This window comes from Hemitrygon akajei, chromosome 1, assembly GCF_048418815.1.
Source record: "Hemitrygon akajei chromosome 1, sHemAka1.3, whole genome shotgun sequence".
NCBI lineage: Eukaryota > Metazoa > Chordata > Chondrichthyes > Myliobatiformes > Dasyatidae > Hemitrygon > Hemitrygon akajei.
Genome location: NC_133124.1, coordinates 13159349 through 13177837, shown reverse-complemented (window position 1 = coordinate 13177837; position 18489 = coordinate 13159349). Strand labels below are relative to the sequence as shown.

At 44.2% G+C, this 18489-nt stretch overlaps 1 protein-coding gene across 10 annotated transcripts in view; it reads left to right on the top strand.

Moving 5' to 3' along the window:
* LOC140721728 (cAMP-regulated phosphoprotein 21-like) overlaps positions 1-18489 on the top strand; it is a 342335-nt gene that overhangs the window by 169875 nt on the left and 153971 nt on the right. For 8 of the 10 annotated variants that reach the window (XM_073036911.1, XM_073037093.1, XM_073036971.1 and 5 more), the window contains exon 4: positions 2533-2565. The exons of 1 other annotated variant lie outside the window; for it this stretch is intronic. In XM_073036911.1, coding sequence (XP_072893012.1) covers positions 2533-2565 — 33 coding nt within the window. Of the gene's footprint in view, positions 1-2532; positions 2566-10762; positions 12323-18489 lie in introns of those variants that run through there. One more of the 10 variants, XM_073037031.1, reaches the window with a different exon arrangement.

Genomic DNA, 18489 nt, shown 5'->3' with positions numbered 1-18489 from the left:
CTCCATCACCTCCATTCAGGCTCCAAACGGTCCTTCCGTGTGAGGCAATACTTCACCTGCGAATCTGCTGGGGTCATCTATTATATCCAGTGCTCCTAACGCAGGCTGCTCTACACTGGTGAGACCCAATATAAATTGGGGAAATGCTTTGTCGAGCGCCTCCGCTCCATCCACCAAGAGCGGGATACCCAGTTGCCGACCACTTTAATTCTTATCCCTGTTCCAATTCTGACATGTCGGTCCACTGCCTGTCTTTTGCCACAATGAAGCCACTCTCAGGTTGGAGGAGCATCACGTTATATTCTGTCGACATAGCCTCCAACCTGATGGCATGAACATTGATTTCTCCTTCTGTCAACTTTCCTCTCCTCCTCTTCACTTTTCTTCAATTCCCCACTCTGTCCTCTTACCTCTTCTCCTCACCTGCCTATCAACTCCCCCTGGCCCCCCTCCTTCTTGCCTTTCTCTCATTGTCCACTCTCCTCTCCAATCAGATTCCTTCTTTTCCAGCTCTTTACCCTTCCCACCCACCTGGCTTCATCTATCACCTTCTAGCTAATCCTCCTTCCCCTCCTTCTCCTTTTTATTCTGGTATCTTCCCCCTTCCTTGCCAGTCCTGATAAAAGATCTCAGCCCAAAACATCGACTGTGTACTCTTTTCCACAACTGCCGTCTTACCTGCTGAGCTCCTCCCGCATTTTGTGTGTGTTGATTTGGATTTCCAGCATCTGCAGAATCTCGTTGTCACTGGATCTATCTAACTAGTGAACTTTCTTAACCGACCGAATATTGAAAGGTAACAAGAGAAAATCAGCAGATGCTGGAAATCCGAGCAACATTTCAATATTCGGTCGGTTAAGAAAGTTCACTCTTTAGATTCTGCAGATGCTGGAAATCCAAATCAAAAGACACAAAAGCATTTTGTGAATTTTGAAAGGCCTAGGTAGAGTGGACGTGGAGAGGATGTTTCCTATGGGAGGAGAGTCTAAGAGCAGAGGACACTGCCTCAGAATAGAGGGGCGTCCTTTTTGAACAGAGAGGAGGAGAAATTTCTTTAGCTGGAGAGTGGTGAATCTGTGGAGTTCTTTGCCACAGGCAGCCGTGGAGGCCAAGTCTTTATGTATATTTAAGGCAGAGTTTGACAGATTCTTGATTGGTCAGGACATAAAGGGATACGGGGGGGGGGGGGGGGGGAGGCAGAGAGGAAAAATGGATCAGCCATGATGAAATGGCTGAGCAGACTCAATGTGTCAAATGGCCTAATTCTGCTCCTGTATTTTATAGTCTGTTGGTCTTTCTGACTGATCATATTCCACAGGGACCTGCTCTTTGTAATTTTTATTAATGAGGAAGTGGAAGGGTGGGTTAGTAAGTTTTGAGATGACACGAAGACTTGAAGGTTAGTGGTGTTGTGGATAGTGTAGAAGATTATTGTAGGTAACAATGGGATATTGTTAGGATGCAGAGCTTGGCTGAGGAGTTCAACCTGGAAAAGTGTGAAGTGATTCACTCAGAAAGGTCAAATTTAAAGCAGAATAGAGGGTTAATGGCAGGATTCATAATAGTGTGGAGGAACAGAGGGATCTTGGAGTTCACATCCATTGATCCCTCAAAGTTGCTGCACAAGTTGATAAGTTTGTTAAGGATGATTATGGCGTATTGGCCTTCATTCATAGGGGGACTGAGTGCAAGAGCTATGAGGTAATATTGCAGCTCTGTATAACTCTGGTTAGATCACACATGGAGTATTCTGTTCAGTTCAGGTTGCCTCATTATAGGAAGGATGTAGGAGCATTAGGCAGGGTGCAGAGGAAGTATACCAGGTTGCCACTTGGATTATGAGGATGGTAGAGTGAGCTAGGGGCTTTTCTCTTTGGAGTGACCAAGAATGATAGGTGATTTGATAGAGATGTACAAGACGCTAAGAGGCATAGACTGAGTGAACAGCCAGGGATTTTTTCCCCGGGCAGAAATGGCCGATACAAGGGGGCATAAATTTAAGGTAAATGGAGTGGAGTATAGGGGGGAATGGCAGAAGTATCTTTTTTATGCAGAGAGTGGTGAGTGTGTAGAACACCCTGACGGATGGAGACAGAGGCAGATACATTAGGGGCATTTCATTCTTAGATAGATATATGGATGATAAAAAAAATGGAGGACTATGTGAGAGGAATAGGTTAGCATGACCTTCAAGTAGGTTAAAAGGTCACACACAACATCGTGGACCAAAGGACCTGTTCTGGTGCTATAATTTTCTGTATTTATAGTGGGTTGACTATAAAGGGTCAACACTACATCATGGGCCAGAGGGCTTGTTGGAGCTGTAGTATTCTGCATTCTGAAGCTATCTGAAAATGAGAAATAAGGTTCACAGTTACATAGATTTTTGTGAAATCCAAAATGAACATTCATAACTAATTCACGTTCCTAATCAATCATAACATGGTGTCTTTTTCTTAAAAGAGTAATATTTTTAATTTTCCTCTTGCCTTTGTCCAATGAGTGACAGTTGTTTTGTAATTTACTGCATAGAAACGAATGGGGCAGCAAAAGAAAAGAGCAAAGGTAGGCTGATTTTCTGTGTAAATGGATAATTGACTTGAGATGATGGAATGAGTTAGTATCCACGTGAATGTGTCTTAATGCTGCATTGAAGGTGTGTTGGCATCCATAATTTAGTCAGCACTGTTCAGCTGATAATAGGAACGTTGGCAAGCAGAGCAGTCTTGTGTTCTTCATGTTGCTATGTGTGAGTGTGTTCTCATTCACCTTGGTTTATAAATACATTCGACTTTCTGTGTCTGTGCATTAATGAAAACCTACACATTCAAGTTTCAACTGAGGTGACCAGTAGATATCTTTCTGAGGATTGCAATAAAGCATCTTCAGCAAAAGTCAGGGAAAGAATTTCAAAGACTGAAATGAGATGTTATAAATTTTAAGCTTAAATTAAATATTATCCTGCCAGCTTTGTATGTGTAGTTTTATATATTTATCATGACTGTGAGACAAGTAATATGTATAAAAGAATAACATTTGAAATTATTGGGTCTTATGGTCTTTAGCCAACGTTCTGAGACCAACCATTGCTCTGAGCAGGAGATCTTTACACGCCCTGAAAACTGCGCAGCTCTTTAATAAAACATTATATAAAAGAAAATTCCAGCAACAAAGGCTTTGTGCATGGAAGCATTTCAGTTATGATGTGGCCATGCACCTGCACAGCTTAGAGTGAACAATGTTTGTATGTGTCCCAGTGTAATCTCCAGAACGAAATTAAAGGAGAAATTAGTGTAAGTACACAATATTTATAGTGAAAAAATGAAGACCAACACCTGGATGCAACCCCTTCCAACAACTTGAAGATTAATCATTTGCTCCAATTACATTGCATTCATATACAGGGAAAAGGTAGAAGATTAGGGCTCAGATGGAAAATGCATCTGTCATAACAATATGGCAGAGGAGACTCATTGGGCCAAATGGCCTAAATCTGCTCCTGTATTTTATGGTCTTATATCATTTTTTGAGCAAATCTTGCGCAGAACTACTAATCAAGGTTTAACTGTACTATTTACTGAGCTTTATATGTAAATTTAAGAGATTTTTATTGAATTGGCTGATAAAGGGTTAAGTCTCACAAACATCTAACATTCTTTAGAGCACAGTCTTTCCAAAGTTCAAAGTATATTTATTATCACAGTATGTATACTATAAGATTTGCCTTCTATGAGGCAGCCACAAAACAATAGATTCCATTAAAAAGACGGTCAAACAGCCAACATGCTAAAAAAAAGAACAAATCATGCAAGCAATAAAATTAAGCAAATAACATTCTGAGCTAAAGTTCATGAAAGTGAGTTCACATCCGTGAAGTCAGTCATTAATACAGCTGGCCCAGGAGCCCATTAGTTGCAGGTCACATTCTTGCAGTTCAACGCAGAGATGAGACTTCCCGATGTTCATCTCAGTAATTAGGGTACCGAGGATCCTGCTAATGAGTGGAAGGTGGCCATTATTTAAATGTCATACCTAGAGTGGATTGCCACATGAAGATGAAGTCCAGATCTGAGCCAGTTGGGAAGCGACAGGATGCTCTGGTAGCTTATTGAGATATACTGTTCGGCTTGCAATAGGTTCTCCTGGCCCTTCGAGCCGCACCACCCAACAACCCCACTTTAAACCTAACCTATTCATAGGACAATTTACAATGACCAATTCACCCTCTCGGTACGTCTCTGGACAGTGGGAGCTCCCGGAAAAAATTCATATATTCCATCGGGAGGATGTACTTAAACCCATCACCCCAGCTGGGGCATTGGCCACCAACAACAGCTCACCAGGGTCCTCTGTCCTGAGCTATCCTTTCAAATTGTAACCCATCTTTGAAAATCCTTTCTCTCCCAGGGATGAGGTAATTGGAGCTACTGTTGCTGTTTCTGTAGCACTGGGTTTTTACAGGATGGGGTTGCTAGCCCCATGACTAACACTTGTCCTTACACAGCCCAGCTTGGGGCCATCCATGGTGGAGTTGGAAAGAACTGCAGACTGTATTACTTAAACTGCCCAGGTCATATTCAGTTATCTTATGTAGAACCACTTACATACAAGAATTGCCCACATTATCATGAAATACAGAACCCTTCTATAAAGTAATACATTTGTAGAAATTTGTAAGGGTGATCATGGTCTTTCTACGACCATGATTGTTCTTGGCAAATTTTTCTACAGAAGTGGTTTATCATTGCCTTCTTCTGGGCTGTGTCTTTACAAGACTAGTGACCCCAGCCATTGTCAATACTTTTCAGAGATCTTCTCCCTGGCATCAGTGGTCACATAACCAGGAATTGTGTTATGCACCAGCTGCTCATACGACCATCGACCACCTGCTCCCGCGGATTCACGTGACCCTGACTGGGGGGGGCAGAGCTACACCTTGCCCAAGGGTGACCTCCAGGCTCTCGGAGGGAAGGAGCACTTACACCTCCTTTGGTAGAGACATATCTCTACCCTGCCTCCCTTTCCTTCATCCACATATCAATAAAAGTTGACCCAGTTATGTGTGGCAGCTCTTAGTTTTCAGGTGAGTACAAAGCAAAATCAACTGTGCAAACTTTAATGGATATTACAATCTTTCTCAAGCATTCCATTCCTACACAGGGGCAATTGATTAATAATCTGTCTGCAGATTAATGACCAGATTCATACGACATGGCACATAATGAACTGATGGACGAAGGAAATTATACTCTATAGATTGCTGCTGTTGTCTGCTCCATTTTAAAACTCCCAGTAACACATGCATCCCACTGCCACTCAAAATCACACCAAAAATTGTGTGTTTTCTAACTTATACCAAGTACTGTGCTGTTCTTCAGCACAATAACTGCAGCCTTCCTCCCATTCGTCATGGAAAGTCCTGTGGCATAGAATGTTAATTACATTTTTTTCAGCTATTTGCCATCTTAGATTTTTTTTTGTTTTTCGAGTAATATGCAGTGGCCATTATTTCTGGGCTGTTGAATGTTCCTTCAGAAATTCAGCTAGGCTCTTCCAGCTGTTACCCGTCCTGCATCCTGATGGGATGTACTGCATCTGGGGAACGTTGGACGACGTCACTCCTTGTGCAGCAATCTTTTTCCAGCACTGGAGGAGAATGTAGACTACATTGTTCTGAGACCCACCCAGGGGTTCTAGGTCTCCACGTGCAATGCTGGATTACGAGGCCCCCTTGTCAGGTAAGTCCCTTATTTACGCTACATCCTTCTGCAGCCTCATTCTGCCCTCTCTCTTCCTCCCCTCATTCCATTGTTGAGGTTCATGAATCAGTACTAAGTACACAATCATCTCATTGCAAATATTCCTAGTTCTGATCCTAATCGCTGAGACCACACCAAATCCCAGTGATCTAATTATCTCAAAGCCCCGTCTTAATTACTTACACAGCTGACCATCACATTGTCCAATCCTGTCCACTAATGCCACATCTCATTACCTTTGCCCTGCAGAATTTATGGATGCAGCCCAGTTCAGCACAAACAGATCCCTCCCCACCACTGAGAATATCTACAAGGAGAGTTGCCACAAGAAAGCAACATCCATTATCAAAGAACCCACCAACAAGGCCATGCTTTCTTCTCACTGCTGCCATCAGGAAGGAGGTAGAGGAGCCTTAGGTTCCGCACCACCTGGTTCAGGAACAGATATTACCCCTCAACCACTAGGCTCCTGAAACAGGGTGGATAACTTCTCTCACCTCAACACTGAACTATTCCAAAAGCTATGGACTCATTTTCAAGTACTCTGCAACTCACGTTCTCAGTACTTTTTAATTTGCAGTTCGTCGTCTTTTGTTATACATGTATAGTTTTTTTCATAAATTCTATTATATTCCTTTATTTCCTTGTAATTGCCTGCAGGGAATTTAATCTCAAAGTAGTCAAAACAATAAATCTACTTTGACTTTGACTTGAGAGACCAGATCCTCATTGGCAGCACAATGCCAGACCAATACCCAATGTGCAAAAGACCATAAGGCGTAGGAGCCATTTCATCATACAAAAATACAACTGCAGATGCTGTGAATACGTACACAACGCTGGAAGAACTCAGCAGCTCAGGCAGCATCCGTGAGAAAAGAGTAGCCAACATTTTGGGCCGAGACCCTTCATCAGGAATGGGGGGGAAGAGAGGGCCGAAGCCCAGTAATAGAGATAGGGGAGGGGGTAGGGCCTAGAGGTGCCAGGTGGAAAACCAATCAGAGGAAAGATAAAGGGGGGAGGGGGAGGGGATAAGCATGAAAGAACTGTAGAGATAATGAAGCAGAGAGTTGAAACGGGAGAGAGGCAGAGAGGGACCTGGGATAGGGGAAGGGGGAGGGGGAGGGTATTACCGGAAATTGCAGAATACAATGTTCATACCACCAGGCTGGAAGCTACCCAGACAGTAGATGAGGTGTTGCTCCTCCAACCTGAGTTTGGCCTCATCATGGCAGTAGAGGAGGCCGTGTATGGACATATCTAGATGGGAATGAGAGGCAGAGTTGAAGTGGGTGGCAACCGGGAGGTCCTGTCTATTGTGACGGACGGAGCGGAGGTGCTCGACGAAGCAGTCCCCCAATCTGTGTCAGGTCTCGCCGATGTAGAGGAGGCCGCACCGGGAGCACTGGATGCAATAGACGACTCCAGCAGACTCGCAGGTGAAGTGTTGCCTCACCTGGAAGGACTGTCTGGGGCCCGGAATGGTGGTAAGGGGGTAGGTGTGGGGACAGGTGTAGCATTTGCCAAACTCAGGTTGGAGGAGCAACACCTTATCTACCGTCTGGGTAGCCTCCAGCCTGGTGGTATGAACATTGAATTCTCCAATTTCCGGTAATTCCCTCCCCCTCCCCCTTCCCCTATCCCAGGTCCCTCTCTGCCTCTCTCCCCTTTCAACTTTCTGCTTCGTTATCTCTACAGTTCTTTCATGCTTATCCCCTCCCCCTCCCCCCTTTATCTTTCCTCTGATTGGTTTTCCACCTGGCGCCTCCAGGCCCTACCCCCTCCCCTATCTCTATTACTGGGCTTTGGCCCTCTCCCCCCCCCCCAATTCCTGATGAAGGGTCTCGGCCCGAAACGTTGGCTACTCTTTTCTCATGGATGCTGCCTGGCTTGCTGAGTTCTTCCAGCGTTGTGTACGTAGCCATTTCATCATGTCTGATCCATTTCCCTCTCAACCACAATCTCCTGCCTTCTCCCCATAACGCTTAACTCCCTGACTTATCAACCTCCACCTTAAATTCACTCAGTGACCTGGCCTCCACAGCTACCTGTGGCAATGAATTCCACTGATTCGCCTCCCTCTGGCTAAAGAAATTCCTCCTCACCTCTGATCTCAGTCTATTGTGAGCAACACACACAAAAATGCAGCAGGCCAGGCAGCATCTATAGGGAGAAGCACTGTCGACGTTTTGGGCACGGTGCTTCCCCCTATAGATGCTGCCTGGTCTGCTGCATTCCACCAGCATTTTGTGTGTGTTGCTTGAATTTCCAGCATCTGCAGATTTCCTCGCGTTTGCCTCTATTGTGAGGTTGTGCCCTCTGGTCTGAGACTCCCCCACTATAGGAGTCGTCCTCTCCACATCCACTCTACCCAGACCTTTCAGCATTCAATGAAATTCCCCCTCTTTCTTCTGAATTCCAGCGAGTTATGGCCCAGAGCCATCAAATGATAAGCCTCTCATTCCCAGAATCGTTTTTGAACACCCCCTCTGAACCCTCTCCAATGTCAGCACATAAGAGGCCCAAAACTGTTCACAATATTCCAAGTGAGGCCTCAGCAGTGCTTTACAAAAGTGTGTCATTGATCATTGAGTGGAATAATTGTCAACGTCACCAGCTCTCCACTCTATACCTCCACCACCCCGCCCTCAAGGCAGCTGAATGAGAGTTCCCCAGGCTCATGTCCACGGCTTGCAGCACTAGGCCACTTGCTTACCAAACCATGCATCAGCACACGGAACTGTGGCCATTACAGGGGCACGTGGATGTTCAATGTTCCGTGCTCTGATGTTTTAGAAAAGATTGCGATGGGGGTGGAGTGCATTCTACTACTGATTGACTGATTGATTGGTTGACCATCGTATCAGACAATGGCAGTAGAAACCTGTGCAGGAGAGGTTTTAAAGTGGAAAAGCCGATACACCGGGGCCGTTCTCCTCTCTCGACCTCGGAAGTCTGAATCCAGTGGCCATCACAACTGGGCTCCTCCGTGGATGCAGCGAATGACCATGACGACTCCTGTGTCTTGTCGTGCCCTTTGCTCTCCATGGAGCATGGCAGACCTCACTGTTGATCTCCTCCGCCCAATCCACCAGAAATGAGTTCACACGTCACGACAGGCACACCCTTATCTCATTGGAGTACGAGGCACACTGGCTACCCATACCCGGTTCAGCCCAGCCGTTGAAGCGCTGTAGCGTGGTGTGGCCGCTGTCGAATGCAAACAGCTACTTGGAGCCAAAGGTGAGTGAGCTGCCCTGGAAGGGACATGACAAGCCCCTTCACCAGAGGTGCTGCCCCTTCCAGTACACCCCCGACACCCCATGTTTCACGACTAGTGAGGGACAATGTCGCAGCCACACTCAGATGCAACAGAATGCGGGCTCATCCATTGAGCCTGTACGTGAAGAGCTCAAAAAATCATAAGAAAGATAAAATCACACTGATGGGATTGTACCACGGACCCACCAAGACATTGAGAACAGATATGCAGGCAGATCTTTCAGAATCAGAATCAGGTTTAATATCATTGGCATAGGTGGTGAAATTTCTTGTTTTGCAGCAGTACATTGCAATACGTAATAATAAACTAACTATAAGTTGCAATAAGAAATATATATTTTTAAATTAATTAAATAAGTAGTGCAGAAAGAGAGTATAAAAATACTGAGGTAGTGTCCATGGGTTAATTATCCCTTCTGAAATCTGATAGGTGGCAGATAAACGTAGCAGTTAGTACAATTACTTCACAGCATCAGCAGTCATCAATCAGGGTTCAATTCCCGCTGCTGCCCATAAGATATTTCAGACACTGAGTGCTCTGATTTCCTACCAGGTTCCACAGACATACAGTTAGGGTTAATAAGTTGTGGGCATGCTATGTTGGCACTGGAAGCGTGGTGCCATTTGCGGGCTACCCCCAGTAGAGCCTCTCTGATTTGATATGACACGAGGTATTTCACTGTAAGTTTGAATGTTTCATTCTGCATGTGACAAACACAGCGTTGTGCAAAAGTCCACAGCACATATACTGAGGCAGGATGCCTAAGACTTTTGCACAGTACCGCATTTGTCAATATGGAGCAAAGAGCGAGTTTGTAAATCTGGCGGGAGCAAAAGATGTTGGGATTGGCGAGGGTAGAGTGCCAGGAGGGGTGTATGGCAGGTGGCAGAGAAGGAGTGTGAGGGGTGCGGGGTGGTAAGGGTGCGGTCACGCTCAGACCTGAGACACCAGGCAAGGGCATTTGATTCCAAACAATTGGTTTAGTGATCATTACAAAATGTCTCTCTGGCGCCTCCCACTTCCTCCCCTTTCCCTTCCCTTTTTCCCCAACCATGATTCCCCTCTCCCTGCCCCCTTCGCACTCTCAGTCCACGATAGAGACCCATATCAGAATCAGGTTTATCGTCGCTCACGTATGTCATGAAACACTGAGCTGTGCCTAAGACTTTTGCACAGTACTGTATTTTGTCAACGTGGAGCAGAGAGCGAGTTTGTAAACCTGGCGGGAGCAAAGGAGATTGGGAATGGTGAGGGTGGACTGTCGTGGGAGGGGTGTGGAACAGGTGGCAGAGAAGGAGTGCCAGGGGCAGGGCGTGGCGCAGGTGGAGATTTGTCCAGTTTGAAACACCAGACAAAATCATTACACACAAAAACGCTGGATGGACTCAGCAGGTCGGGCAGCATCCGTTGAAAGGAGCAGTCAATGTTTCAGGCCAAGACCCTTCATCAGGACTAAAGAAGGAGGGGACAGGGGCCCTATAACGAAGGTGGGGGGAGGGTGGAAAGATGCAGGTGAAAAACCAATCAGAGGAAAGATCAAGGGGTGGGGGAGGGGAAGCAGAGAGGGGATAGGCAGTAGAGGTGAAGAAGGAATCTAAGGGGAAAGCACTATGGGTAGTAAAAGAAGGCAGAGTCATGAGAGAGGTGATAGGCAGCTAGAAGAGAAGACAGAGTGAAGGTGGGATAGTGGGGGGGCAGAGGGAGGGAATTACCCTAAGTTGGAGAATTCGATGTTCATACCAAGGGGCAAAATCATTTGATTCCAAACAATTGGTTTATTGATCATCACCGAATGCTCTCTGGTGCTTCTTGCTCCCTCCCCTCTCCCTTCCCCTTTTCCCAACCATGATTCCCCTCTCCCTGCCCCCTTCCCGCTCTCAGTCCACAATAGAGACCCGCATCAGAATCAGGTTTATCATCACTCACATATGTCATGAAATCCGTTTCTTTCTTTCTGGCAGCAGTACAGTGGAATACGTAAAATTACTACAGTACTGTGCAAAAGTCTTTGGCACTCTCACTATATATTTGTGCCTAAAACTTTTGCACAATACTGTAAAGCTAATCTACTCTCTTTAGAGACAGGTATAAAATCAGTGGGGTTGTTGCCATGTATGACGTCAACTTCCCCAGTGTAGACAGGAACTACCTTTGTGCAAGAGGGTAGAATTTATTAGTTGCATCCAAGAGAGATGTTTAAAACAGAACATGGATGGTCCAACAAGAGGAGGGACTGACCTGAGGCTGGTGTTGTTAGCCTGGCCAGGTGACTGACCTTCCAATGGTTGAACAGTTAGGGAACAGAACAGTGACCTCAGCTGCTGAAGATTTTAAGACAATGATGTTTTTAAGGATATGCATGTACTTTGTTGAAAAGTATTAAACAGGGGAAGGGAACAATGAAAGAGTAACACACACAAAACACTGGAGGAACTCAGCAGGTCAGGCAGCATCTATGGAGAAGAGTAAAAAGTCAATGTTTCGGGCCGAGACCCTTCATCAAACCTCTTCAACAGAACAGAGAGCGTATTGGGCTGGAACTAGTGAGAATTAATTGGCTGATTTTAGACAGATCTACATCTGACATGTGGAGGGTGTTAAAAGACCAGATGTGCAGAGTACAGGACAGGTATGCACCTGTCAGAAGGAAGGACAGGATGGCAAAGAAAGAGAACCTTGCATGTTGAGAGAGGCGGTGAATTTAGTCAAGAATTTAAAGGAGGCATAGGTAAGTTTAAGAAGCTAATATCAAACTGAGGATTATAAAGAAGCCAGAACAGAACTTTACGGGGGAGTCAGGAGAGTCAGATGGGGCCATAAAAAGTCCCTAGCAGGTAGGATTAAAGAGAATCCCAAGGTGTGCTATACATACTATACACTAAGAGCAAGAGGATAACTCAGAAGTGGGTAGGACCATGCAAGGATAAGGAGGGATATGTGCTTGGAAGTGGAGGATGTTAATGATGTCCTAAACAAGTACTTTGTGTCAGTAATCACCAAGTAAAAGGATGTGGACATGTGATCAGTGTGGATCATACTAATATTCTGAGATAAAGAAAGAGGTGGTAGTGGTTTTCTTGAAGAACACTAATTAGATAATTCCCCGGGGCCTGAGATGGGATATAGACTGGGTTATTGAGAGGAAAGTGATGAGATTGCTGAAGCCTTGTCCATGATCTTCATGTCCTCCCTCACAGGCAAAGCCCCGGAGTACTAACAAAGAGCTAATGTTCTGTTAGTCAAGAAAAAAAATGGGGATAATCCTGGAAATGATACACTGGTGAGTCTCATACTTGTGGTAGGGAAGCTAATGGAGCAGGCTCGATGGGTCAAATGACCTAATTCGTTTTCTATATCTTACAGTCTTAAATTTTCTGCTGGTAAAATACTCTATTATAATTACAGTGTTTACTTATTTCCTCCATTACAAATTATATTCGTGCAGAGAGCCTTGAAGAATATTCTTTGTAACTGTGGCATTACGTCCTTTCAGTCTAAACAAGAGAGCATGCAACAATTTCCACGTTCAAAGTAAACTCATTACTTAACTACATATACATCACCATATACAACCCTGAGATTCGTTTTCTTGCAGGCATACTCAACAAAATCTAAGAACCATAATAGAATCAATGAAAAACCACACCCAGCAGGGTAGACAGACAACCTTTGTGCAAAATACAACAATCTTTGCAAATATAAAAGAAAAAAAAAATGTAAGCAATAATTACATGAGATGAAGAGTCCTTGAAAGTGAGTCCAAGGGTTGTGGGAACATTTCAGTGATGGGGCAAATGAAGTTGAGTGAAGTTATCTCCACTGGTTCAAGAGCCTGACAGCTGAGGGGGTAATCATTTTTCCTGAACCTGGTGGTGTGGGTCCTGAGGCTCCTGTACCTTCTTCCTGATGGCAGCAGTGAGAAAAGGGCGTGATCTGGGTGGCAGGGGCCCCTGTTGATGGATACTGCTTTCCTGTGACAGTGTTCCATGTAAATATATCTTCATCTGTACCCTTTCAACTGCCAGCACATCTTTTGTTGGCTGAGGGGCCCAAAACTGCTCACAATACTCTAAGTGCAGTCTGACTAATGCCTTATAAAGCCTCAGCATTATATCATTGCTTTTATATTCTAGTCCTCTCGATATGAATGTTAACATTGCATTTGCCTTCCTTACCTCTGAGTCAACCTGCAAGTTAACTTGTAGGGAACACTGCACGAGGACTCCCAAGTCCCTTTGCACCTCTGATTTTTGAATTTTATCCCTATTTGGAAAATAGTCCACGCCTTTATTCCCTCCGCTAAAATGCATGACCATACACTTACTAACATCATATCCCATCTGCCACTTCTTTGCCCATCCCCTTAATTTGTCTAGGTCCTCTGCAGACTCCCTGCTTCCTCAACACTACCCACCCCTCCATCTATTTTCATATCATCTGCAAACATGGCCACAAAGCCATTAATTCCTTCATCCAGATCATTGACATATATCCTGAAAAGATACAGTCCCAACACTGACCACTGTAGAACACCACCAGAAACCGACCAGAAAAGGTCCCCTTTATTCCCACACTTTGCCTCTTGCTAGTCAGCCAATCTTCTATCCATTGCTAGTATCTTTCCTGTAATACCATGGGCTCTTATCTTGTTCAGCAGACTCATGTGTAGAACCTTGCCAAAGGCCTTCTGCAAATCCAAACAAACAAAATCCACTTTGTCTATTCTGCCTGTTATTACCTCAAAGAATTCCAACAGATTTGTCAGGCAAGACTTCCCCTTTAGAAAACCATGCTGGTTTTGAAATGCCTCCAATCATGTGCTTCCAAGTGCTCTGAAACCCCAATCTTAGTCAGTCCTTCTCCAACCTCTGAGATCAGTCTAATTAGCCTATAATTTCCTTTCTTCTGCCTTCCTCCTTTCTTAAAGAGTGGAGTGACACTTGCAATTTTCCAGTCCTCAGGAACCATTCTGGAATCTAGTGCTTCTTGAAAGATCATTACTAACATCTCCACAATCTCTCTAGCTATTTTGTTCAGAACCCTAGGAGGTAGCCCATCTGGTCCGAGTGATTTACCTTCCTTTAGACTTTTTAGCTTTCCAAGTTCCTCCTCATTAGTAATAGCAACGACACTCATTTATGCCCCCTGGTAGTCTTGCATTGTGGCGTTCTGCTAATGTCTTCCACAAAGAAGACTGGGGCAAAACATTAATTCAGTTCATCTGCCATTTCTTTGTTTCCCCACTGCTACGTCTAAAATTGCCTTTCCCCTAGTGGATTCAAATACAAGCTGCACTAAAAAGTCATCCAGTTACAACTTGGTTTTCCCAATCTAACTGTATATTGAAATCCCCCATGATTGTCGCAACATTGCCCTTTTTTACTTGCCCTTTCTATCTCCCATTGTAATTTATAGTCCACATTCTGGCTACTGTTCAGAGGCTGGAATATAACTTCCATCAGGGTCTTTTTACCCTTGCAGTCTCCTAACTCTACCCACAAAGACATTACATCTCTCGATTCTATGTCAGCTCTTTCTAAGGATTTGATTTCGCTTTTTTACTAACAGGGCCACCCTACCCCCTCTGCCTACCTGCCTGTCCTTTCAGTACAATGTGTATCCTTGGATATTAAGCTCCCAACTGTTACCTTCTTTCAGTCACAACTCAGAGATGCCCACCATAACTATTGACCTCTAACTGCACTTCAAAATCACCTACCTTATTCTATATGCCACATGCATTCAAATGTAACACCTTCAGTCCTGTATTCATCACCTTTTTTTATTTTGCCCCATGTTACGGTTTAACTCATCCAACTGACTGCAATTTTGCCCTATCATCTTCCTGTCCTTCCTCACAGTCTCACTGCACACTGCATCTACTTGTATACCAACCACCCCATCCTCAGCACTATCACATCCCCTTGCCAAGTTAGTCTAAGCCCTCTCCAGCCGCTCTGTCAAACCTGCCAGCAAGGATAGTTGTCCCCGTCGGCCGGTGGTGCAGTGACATCAGCGCCAGACTCTGAAACAGAGGTTCCCAGGTTCGAATCCAGTCAGGCCGTTCCCGAGTACGCTTTCCATCCGTGCCGGGTTGAGTGTTGAGCTCGCAACTCGACCTCGTAAAATAAAGAAAAATACTGCGAAATGTCTGTGTGAGGAGTGGCGTGCCATACAGTCTTTCTTGTGAGGCATGAAAATGCCCGACGCTGGCCTCTCAGGCCTGAGTCGACATCATCATCGTCATCAGTTTCAGGTGTAACCCCGAACTTTTTGTACCGGTCATACGTTCCCCAGAAGGGATCCCAATGACCCAGAAATCTGAAATCCCTCTGCCCCCTGCGCCATTTCCTCAGCCACACATTGATTTGCCAAATCATCCTATTTTTACCCTCATTGGTGCATCATGACAAGGGTAACAACCCTGGAGATCATACTTCTCAGCTTTCTACTTAACTGCCTATATTCCCTCTTAATTGGTACCCATATGTACCATGACCTCTGGTTGTTCTCCTTCCCCCTTTAGAATGCTGTGGACACAGTCTGAGACATCCCTGATCATGGCTCCTGGGAGGCAATATACCATCCTGGTATCTCTTTCACTTCCACAGAATCTGCTTTCTGCTCTTCTAATTATGGAATACCCTATCACTACTGCACTCCTCTTCTCCTTCCAGACTCAGTGCCAGAGACCCGGGCACTGTGGCATCCCCTGAACCGTTGTTCCCACCCTCCCACCCCCCCCCCCCCCCCAACAGTGGCTAGCGGTATACTTATTGAGGAGAACAGCCCACAGGGGTACTCTGCACTGGCTGCCTATTCTCTTTCCTTGTCCTGACAGTCACCTACCTCCTGCAATTTAGGGATGACTACCTCCCTCTAGTTCCTATCACCTTCTCATTCTCCTTTATGAGTCAAAGGTCATCGAACTGCAGGTTTTGTAGTTATCATAAAAACTGGAGGTCTCCCAGAGTTCCCACATTTCATACAAAGAACAATACCACTACACTCACTTCAGCTTCCCAAACACCTTCTCCTCAGTGATAACAAGTAGACTCACTTTTTTCCTCTTACATACTCCAATTTCTGGCGTACTGCTAGTGTCTTGCACAGTGAAGACTTATCACAAAGTACTTAAAAAGTTCCACCGCCTTTGTTCCCCCGGTACTACCTTTCCAGTGGTCTGATAACCTCTCTCGCCTCTTATACTTTTATACATCTGAAAAGACTTTTGTTATCCTCATTTATATTATTGGCTAATGTATCTTCATATTTCATCCTTTCTCATCTTTTCTCTCCTTATGGCTTCTGTAATTGTCTTCTGTTGGTTTTTAGAAGCTTCCTAATTCTCTAACTTCCCAGTACTTTTTGCTATATTTTCTGCCCTCCCTTTTGTTTTTATTCTGTCTTTGACTTCCCTTGTCAGCTAATGTTGCATTATCCTCCCTTAAGATTATTTCTTCCTTTTTGAGATGTGTCCATTCTGCACCTTCTGAAATGCTACCAGAAACTACTTCCATTGCTGTTCTGCTGTCAACCCTGCTAGTAACCCTTTCTAATTAACTTTGGCCCACTCCTCTCTCATTTCTCTGTAATTCCCTTTACTATAATACTGATACATCTGACTTTAGCTTCTCCCTCTGAAAGTGCAGGGTGAATTCTATCATGTTGTGATCATTGTCTCCTAAGGGGTCCTTTATCTTAAGCTCTCTAATCAAATTTATTTCATTACAGTGGGCTCAACCACAAGCTGCTCTGGAAACCCATCTCAATGGCATTCTACAATTTCCCTCTCTTGGGATCCAACTTGAATCTGATTTTCCCAATCTGCCATCATATTGAAATCACCCACGACTATCATAACAATGCTCTTCTTACATAGCTTTTCTATCTCACGTTGTCATTTGTATCCCACATTTTGGTTACTGTGCAAAGGCCTAACAAGTGTTTTTGTCCACAGAACCGCTGCTTGCTGTTTTTTGCATCATTCTTTGTTAACTCTAGAGATTGTTGTGCGTGAAAATCCCAGGAGATCAGCATTTTCTGAGATACTCAAACCACCCCATCTGGCACCAACAATCATTTCACAGTCAAAGTCACTTAGATCATATTTCTTACCCATTCTGATGTTTGGTCTGAATAACAACTGAACCTCTTGACCACTTCCACATTCTTTTATGCATTGAGTTGCTGCTACCTGATTGGCTGATTAGATATTGGCATAAATGAGCAGGTGCACAGAAGTACCTAAAAAAGTGACCACTGACCACTACTTGTGTTTTTGGAAACTGTGATTAAAAACAAACAAGAAGTTTATTATTGCTTTAATCAGCTGCACCTTATGTGTTTTAATTTAGAATTTATTCTAAAATGAAATCCAGTGGAAAATTAAGTTGCCTTAATTACTAAATGTTGTACAAAGGTTTTAGTAATTTGAAATTTACAGTTCTGTGCAAAAGTGTTTGGAACATATACATACATACATATATATAGCTATAGAGCCTAAGACGTTGGCACAATACCATAGTAATTTTATGTATTGCTCTGTAATATTGCCACAAAAAATACCAAATTTCATGACGTATGTGAGTGATGATAAACCTGATTCTGATATGGGTCTCTATTGTGGACTGAGAGTGGGAACGGGGCAGGGAGAGGGGACTCATGGTTGGGAAAAGCGGAAGAGAGAGATGAGGCAGTGGGAAGCACCAGTGAGACATTCTGTAATGATCAATAAACCAGTTGTTTGGAATCAAATGACCTTGCCTGGTGTCTCAGGGCCGGATGCATCTGCACCCATACCACCCTGCCCCTGGCACTTCTCTGCCACCTGTCCCACACCCCTCTCCACCCTCACCATTCTCCACACGCTTTGCTCCTGCCAGATTTGCAAACTGCTCTCTGCTCCATGTTGACAAATAGCGCACTGTGCAAAAGTCTTTGGCACCCTGACGATATATATGTGTCTAAGACTTTTGCACAGTACAGTATATTCAAATGTTCAGGAAACAGTTGAATCAAAAAGAAAAAATAACAAAAAAAATCACTCAGAATCAAAATTAGAATCAGAATCAGGTTTATTATCATTGACATATGTCACGGAATTTGTTATTTTCCAGCAGCAGTACAGTGCAACACATAAAATATGCAATAAATTACAATAAAATTATATATAAAAATTAAATAAGTAGTGAAAAAAAGAGAGCAAAAATTGTGAGGTCATTTTTATGGGTTCATTCACCATTCAGAAATCTGATGGCAGAGCTGAAGAAACCATTCCTGAAACACTGAGTGTGTGTCTTCAGGCTCCTGTATTTCCTCTCTGACAGTGGCAATGAGAAGAGGACATGCCCTGGATGGTGAAGGTCCTTAATGACAGATGCCATCTTTTTGTGACATCACTTCCTGAAGATGTCCTCAGCAGTGGAAGGCTGGCTGAGTTTGCAA